Source organism: Antechinus flavipes, chromosome X, assembly GCF_016432865.1.
Source record: "Antechinus flavipes isolate AdamAnt ecotype Samford, QLD, Australia chromosome X, AdamAnt_v2, whole genome shotgun sequence".
In the NCBI taxonomy this organism is placed as follows: Eukaryota; Metazoa; Chordata; class Mammalia; order Dasyuromorphia; family Dasyuridae; genus Antechinus; species Antechinus flavipes.
Window position 1 is genome coordinate 40,095,291 of NC_067404.1, and position 8,066 is coordinate 40,103,356.

Consider the following 8,066-nt stretch of genomic DNA (forward strand, 5'->3'; position numbering starts at 1 on the left):
CTTAAAGTTTATTCACATAAAATTGATTTCAGGAAACAACATTTATATTATATTGAACAAAAGTCAAAACCTTGTTGATATTTTCAGAGATAGTCTTTGGACACTCTTTGTTGGAACAATGTTTTTCTCATCATGAATGAAAATATTTACAATGACTTTCAAACTTTTCTAGTACAGTCTGAGATAACTCCTCTGATTTAAACAGTCAAAAAATCATCCATGTGTAAGATTATGAATGGTCAGTATACTAAAAACTAGTGGTCACAAGTGGAAAATCAGAGACTTGAATTTGGATCCCTGCTTCTGAATGCTGGATATCTAAGGAGAGAGTCCAGCCATTGGAACCTTCATGGCTAACTCTCCATTTTTGAATGTTACCAGCAAGATACTCCAAAGAACAAATATAAGCAAAGTCTTTATAAAAAACAATCAACTTAGTGGTACAATGTTGCTTTTCTAACTGTCCTCTTTTTTTCTTCTTTTTTTTTTGGTCTTTCACCACTCAGTGAATTGATTGCACTTTAGGAAATCTTCCTCCTGTATTCTGCACATGCATTGACAGCTTTGTCCCCTTTTTTTTCCTTTATCCCTTACTTCTTTGACTAGTGCATTTTTTGTCCATATCTTCTCACGCATCTCCCATAGTAGATTTACTGCAGCCCAACTTCTTCATCTGGACCTCTTTCCATTCACTGGGTACCAGGATAGCATTCTTACCCCTCTACCTCAGGAGATGTTAGTCTCAGGAAAATCTTTCTGTCCCACTCCTTTCTCAGTCTCTTCCCTTTTTTGCTCCATTTGTAAGCAAAAGACACCTTAATTGTGGTGCGAAACACAAAGGTAATGCTTATTATATATATACATATATATAATATGTATGTGTGAGTACCTAGAGATAGATATAATCATATATATGTCACATGAACACAAGAATAGTGTTTATATACCATTATCACAATATCAAGAAAAAGGAATATCATAAATTTGCAAGTGAAATTAGAAATAAAGAACTCTCAAAACTATAAAGTTCTCATGAATGCCCAGAAATCACCTTCAGAATCATCACCAAGGTCATTATGTGCTTTCTGTAATTAAATCTTCCTGAACAAACTTATTCACTTTGGGGTGCAAGGGACTCCTAGGAAAAGTTGTATTTTAAAACAAGACATAGGAGGTGAGCAATGCTTAATTCAAAATAACACATCCATAGTGGTGGGATTTCAGATATTATGGCTGGTTTATGACAATAATATTTTTGGATGGGGCAGGGAGGGGGGGAGGTTGCCCTTCCCTACTCCCTTCATGTGATACCATGTAGGTGATCACCTACTGCATTTTCATGTAAAGTCAGCCCATTACGGAAATTTTTTGACTGATGTTAATAAATGGAAGAGAAAAGTAAGACTCCATTGTCTTTGATTAGAGAAGCTATAAGACAGGTAGATGAGCTATACCCTGGTATGTTATTCATACTTGCTAACCTCAAAACATTCCCATTTTCATTTTCATTAAACTTTTGGTGATAGTAGAAGAGAAAACAATAGAAAACAGGAACATTTCCCATCAATTATTAGAATATTTTCTAAAAAGAAATTGCATCAAAGATTCTTTATTTTCTCTATTTTTGATACTTTTTTCAAATCACATGAGAAGAAAATGAGAAAATTTAGAAATGTCTTCCACAGTCCACAAAGGATTTGGGTCCACTAAGTTAGAAAGTTTGGTTCGTTTTCTCTCTCTCTCTCTCTCTCTCTCTCTCTCTCTCTCTCTCTCTCTCTTTCTCTCTCTCTCTCTCTCTCTCTCTCTCTCTTCTCTCTCTCTCTCTCTCTGTCTCTCTCTCTCTCTCTCTGTTACCTCCTGAATAGGACTTTTCCTCATCTAGATGTAGGTGCCTTTCCGCAACAACATTATCTTGCATTTATTCTGCATATACTTTGTACTGAATTGTAAATCATTTCTCTTCACTAAGTCACCATTTCTTCCTTTGTGATACAGATACACCTGCCTCATAAGGCAGTTAGTAGGAAAATATTTTGTAAAGCTTGAAGCATTATAGACATATGTGCCATCTTTTTTGAAAGGAAACATTCCTCAAAATACATCTTTCTATAAATTGTTTTACATTTTTAGCGTTGTGTTGATTTCATTCTCTTACTCCTCCCCTTTCTCTTTCTATAACCATAGTCTCCACCTATTAAATGTTTTCTTTCTAGAATTTAGAAAGTTTTAGAATATCAAGTTTTCACTCACAAAAATAACACACATACACACACATACACACAACACACACAAGAATATTTGACTGGACAAGGACCTTCTCTTAAATATCTCAAATACAATTAAAAGATGAGTAATTCAGTATTATACTCATCCCCACAATTCCTAGCTATATACACACTAGGAAAAAACTTGATGCTTGCCCTCTTTAACTGATAACTGAAAAGGCACTTTCTTCTTCCTTCTTCCCAGCATACCCAGTGAGCAAGGTCACACTAATTTCAGACACCTGGGTGCTCCCAGTGGCTGAAACAAGGCCTGTGGCCAGGTTTCTGGTGACAGCTGGACGCCTGGGACACTTGATCTTGAAACAAAAGAGTTGTGTTTTAAAATGCTGCCGGAAAGTTTTGCTCAGCCAGTAAAGAGCAAAGGGGTTTACACAGGAATTGCTAAAAGCCAGCGCCCGAGAGAAAATGGTGGCTACAAGATGAAGGGTAGAAGAATCAATGGAGGAGCGATAATTGAAGGACCGATAGAGGTAAAGGATATGATTGGGCAGCCAGCAGATAGCAAAAAACCCCACCAGCACCAGCACCGTCTTGGCAACTCTCTTGCGGGATTCAATCTGTGAAGCAAAGGAAGAAGAAAGGTCATTTAGCAACTGAAGATAAACAGAGCATTTGGGGTACTTAGAAATTAACTAGGTCACATGGAGCACTATAGTGTAGCTGATCCTACCAATTAACTGAAAAGCAAAGCATTGAGATGTCTGCTGTGTACATAAGCCTCTCTGTATTTGACAGAAGGAATCCAAAGTTCTACTGATTTTTAAAGAGAAATGAGATATTTTTCCCTATCAAATGAGACTGGGCCTTGATTACATTTCTGTTCATTCTGTAATTGTCTATGGGAGCTTAACATACCCTTAGCCCTATTAACGCTCGGTCATATTTCTGGGAAGCCATGTAATGTTACCCAAGGTTTGCAGACAATTGGAACTACCCTAAAGTGGAATGAGCTCTTTTGGAAGATAGCAAGTTCCCCATCACTAGACGTCCTTATTCATTGTTTAGATTAGGGGATCTTGTTGAGGATTCCGGAATTTGTAGCTGGAAGGGAATCTTAGAGATCATTTAATCTAACCCCATGAGTAGTGATTGGTCTTTATTGTTTAAAGGTGGACTGAATTTCAAAAAACCACCTAAAATTAGTTGGATCTAAATCTAGCAAATATGGTGGCTAATCAGACCAGGGAAGACCAGATTTAGCCAAAAACAGGATTTGACTTGTAACAAGATTTATTCTTTGAGGTTGTAAATACCTCCCAAAGAAGAATTCCCCTAATGGTTTTTGCCCTAGCAATCTGGTAAGAATCTATGTAGAACCTCTTGGGGAGAGTGCTTGAAAGAGAGTTAACACTAGCTAGTCAGAAGAGTACTGGCCTAGGGATCAGAAGAGCTATGTTCTGCTCTCTGCTCTGCCAGTTTTGTCCATGTCTCCCCTCCTGAGGCCTCAGTTGTAGCATTCATAAGTTAGACTAGATGGTCTTTAAAGTTCAATTATCCTTCTAGGCCTAACATTCTGTTATAAACAATACATTTGTACAATCACCTTCCCTCTCAGAACCTTAGTTCCTTCATTTACAAAATGGAGGTTATACTTGCACCTCCTATAAGACAGGTATGTTGCAAAGAAAGTTTTTTGGCAAAGCTTAATATACTTATGCAAAAGTGGATTCTTGTATTACTATTGGATGGCTTTGGTGGCTGCCCTGGTCTCTGCTTCTAATCTCCTAAAGTCTTTCTCATTAAATGATGGGAAATTCCACTTTCTAGCTCAGCTGTGGGCCTTCTGGTAGTGTCAGCTCTGATTCATCCATACCTGCTTGCGGGCATGTTCTTGTTCTTCGGCGGGTATTTCGACGGTGCTTTTGAAAAGAGCTTTGGCAATCAGAACATAGTAGACAGAAATGACAGAGAGGGGAATAATGTAGAAGACTAAGAAACATAGAAGAGAATGAGCCTCTTGCCTGTTCTTTTCAGAAACAGGATAAGGAGCACAGGCTTCAAAAGACTCATTTTTTTCAGCATTATAGAAAGGATATAAATCTGAGAATACAGCCTCTGGGATAGCAAGAACCATGGACAGGATCCAGATACAGGCAACTTTCCCACAGGTCTTCAAGAAGGCATCAGAGGCTGGCAGTTCCAAGGGCTTCACTATTGCCTTGTATCTGCAAGTGTAACCAGAGGTAAAGAAGAGTTAAAAGCAAGAGCAGAAAGGTCCTGTGGCCTAGTGGACAAAGGTACAATACATCCCATCCCATTTCATCCCATCCCATCCCATCCCATCCCATCCCAAATGATAGGAGACAACATGAGAAATTGCAGTGCAGCAAATGACTCAGCACACTTTGCTTAGGTGCTAAGGGACAGGAAATTTGATGACAGATTACCTGTCTTTAAGGTTTAAAGTTTAGAAGGATAGGACACTGACACAGGTTGTAAAAATACATCATATGCATCAGATTGCTTCCCTTCTCAATGGATGGGAGAGAAGAAGGGAAGGAGAGAATTTGGAACTCAAAATTTTAAAAAATGAATGTCATATATAATCATTTAAAATTATTACCTTTTTAAGGAGGGGGGAGAGGAAGGAGGGGTAGAGAAAATTTGGAACTCAACAATTTTTTAAAAAATGAATGTCTTCACCTGTAAATGGAAAAATGCTACTAAAAATTGGGGAAAATGAATGTTAAAAAGAAACAAATATATTAAAGTATATCCTATAGCATTGGATTTGAAGCAGGGCCCTGGACTTTTAGTACCAACCCTGACACTGGCTAGCTAGTGGTTAAGTAACTGCTAGTGAATAAACTACTTCTGCTCTCTGGGCCACATTTTATGAATCTGTCAAATGGGAGTGTTGGGCCAGAAGAGGGCTTCTTAACCTTTTAATGAGTTCTGGCTCCCTTTGTCAACCTGGAGCCTCTGCACCTATTCTCAGAATGATGCTCTTCAATGTATAAAACACTTAGGATTTTGAAGAAAACCAATTATATTGAAATCAAATTCTGAAACTGTTTCTTCCAAAAGAGTTCATGGATCCCAGGCTGAGAGCCCCTGGTTGGATAATCTCTAAGGTTAATCTCCAACTCTAATTTCAAAGAGAATTCTCACAGGGCTTGAGAGCTGCAAGGGACCTTAAACATCATTTAGGTCAGCCCCTCTTTTTATACAGATCTGCAAACTGGGGCCTAGTGTGGAGAAATGACTTTTCTAGTCAGATAACTAGCTAGAGGCAAACTAGAACCAGTCTGCTGTCTCTAATCTCAGTGCTTTTTTCTACCACATTAGGGCAGCCTGGGATCAATATGATCTCAGAAATGAGCTACCATAATTTATCAGGTGGCTAATCCAATTTGGATTGCTAGCTCCTAAATAGATCATGTTTCTTTTTTTGCTTATAGCAGCTCTTCCCTTTACCCACTATGTGAAGTATCCTAGGCTTAGAGCCTTACATAGATTTTTCCTTTTTTGAGGTCAATGGTAAACTCTTAAGGTGTTGATTTCTGTGTGAGAGTAACTTGGTGTGTAACCTTTCTCTAAAAGGTTGTCTTTTGATGGGATCAAAGGGTATCCTTTCTCTGGGGATGGGGCGTGAATAGAATGTCATATGACATCCCTCTCATTCTGAACCAGCGCACAGATGGGGCAGGGGTAAATTTTACCTTGTCTATTAGTGTCAATTCATCTGCCCAGCCCCATTTGTATTAAAGTTGTGGTGGCAGAAACTCCAAGGCCTTGTGTCAAGGTGTGCAGCTGGCACACCCCTCTTGTTACTCTCTTCTTTTGAAAATTGCCTTTTCGTCTGGCAGTTAGAGAGATGAGTCCTGGGTGAGTGATTCTTCAGATTAGATATGAGTCCCATTGAAGGAAGAATAAAGGAAGGAGAAGTTTTCCTCTTTTCATGATTTAGGAGGGCAAATTCTTACCCACTTAGTCCTAGGAAGCTATTCCTGTGAGAACCATTGGGCATCGCTACCTTGTGAGTTTCTAGTGGGCTTTTAAATTTCAGTTACCATTTAAACCTTATTTTTTCTGTCCTCCTCCAAGAGTCCTCCTCTTACAGAACAAATATGTACATCTGTCTAGGACCATTCTAACAATGACCAGTTGCAATCTTACCATGAGGGAATGTCCTTTCCATCTGTTGCTAAAGGTCAAAATGGATGAATTTATTTCTGCAAGACCTAAAATATTATTGACCAGCTACAGAGAAAAGAAATTAGAAGTGAGCCATGACATTACTTAGCAAACCCAGGAAGCCAAAAACCCTCACTGCTTTCTTGCCAGAAATGACAGCTTGGCTGCTTGATGAATTCCAAGCTAATCAGATGCAAACATCTGTATGTTGAAGCCTCCCATCAGTGGTCAATTTCACACCTGTGCTGATGTCTTGGCATTGTCTCCTGTGTGCCACTAGGCTGCACTAATGTATAAGGTATGGCTGTGCAGGGGCACCTTAAGCCAGATACCTTGATGCACCACAGAAAAGACATAATTTTCCGTATTGCTGCAGACAATTATCCTTCTGGGAAAGTCTTTTTCCTCTGTACATCCTCTCATTCTGTGAGAAATCATCTCCTAAAAGGTAATTTTCAACCTCTTCCTAGATTTTAGACCAAATAATTTGAAGTTCAGAGCTTTTAAAAACTTTTGTTATCCTGCCATGAAGCCAAACCACAGCCAGCTAAGTCTAAGTCAAAACCTTTCCTCCTTTCCCACAACTTTCCTCCCCTGACAGACACGATAGAGAAAGAAAAACCCACCTGTCAGCACTGAGAATAGTTAGTGTGAACACCGACACGCCGACTGAAGTGAGCTGGATGAAAGAGAGAATCTTGCAACCGAGTCTCCCGAACAGCCAGGTATCCGCAATGTACTGGGTCGCGTCCACTGGCACACATGTTATTAGAAGCAAAAGATCTCCGAAAGCCAAGCTGGTGATAAAAATGTTTGGAACTGTTTGCATGGACTTGATCTTGAAAAAGACTTTGATGAGCACAGCATTTCCAAGGAGACCTACTGAAATGATCACGGAATAAGTCAAAAAAATGGTACACAGGATTCGTGATCCTATAGAAGTCTCTTCAGTTTTTCCCTCCACCGTAGTATCATTGAAAATACTAGTTGCTGATGGTTCTGTATCATTTGTGATTAAATGGAAAGTCTGGTTAGGTGAATTGAGCTGTCCTTCAGACATTTTCTCCAAAAGAGACTTTAGTCTTTAATTTGTCTTCTGCTCAGTTCAAATACGAGTTGATCAGTACATCAAATGCCTACATCGAGAATGAGGGGATTAGAGGAACAGAACTGAATCTAGTAGACTGGATGGAAAGAGAATTCAAGACATCTGAATACAGTAACTCATTTCTTTCAGTTTTGTGTCTCCCAGCATGCTTGGCTAATGCTCACCGTTCAGGCACTGAAGAGTGTGGGAGGTGGAGGAGTTTTATTGGTGTTTCAGTGACAGAGGGATAGGGAGGGGTTGGGGGGGAAAATGTTCTGTAGTTCCTTATTCTTCCCTGTTGGGGAAGTCTTATGAATAACCAGACAACATTTTTTAAAAACACTTTTTTATTGGAGAATCTTTATTTCTTTATCTAGTCACTTTTTAAAAATTGCATAGATATTGTGAGAAATGTTTTCTCTCTAGAAAAGGACTCATTTATTTACAGGCAATTGGAGCAGTCGCTAGTTTTCTCTTAAGTGGCAACAGAACATGTAGGCACCTGATGGCATCAACTTCAATTCACTTCCCCAGGATTAATATTAAAGAGACTCTGA

The 8,066-nt window shown here is 39.1% G+C and overlaps 1 protein-coding gene across 1 annotated transcript; it reads right to left on the reverse strand.

The window, feature by feature from the left end:
• Nucleotides 1–1,830: 1,830 nt before the first annotated feature.
• On the reverse strand, nt 1,831–7,577 carry BRS3 (bombesin receptor subtype 3). Its single transcript, XM_051968467.1, has 3 exons — nt 7,049–7,577; nt 4,099–4,450; nt 1,831–2,842 (listed from the first exon to the last, which is right to left on the reverse strand). The coding sequence occupies exons 1-3, from the start codon at nt 7,480–7,482 to the stop codon at nt 2,426–2,428; spliced, it is 1,203 nt and encodes a 400-aa protein (XP_051824427.1). The 5' UTR covers nt 7,483–7,577; the 3' UTR covers nt 1,831–2,425.
• Between the last annotated feature and the right edge of the window lie 489 nt (nt 7,578–8,066).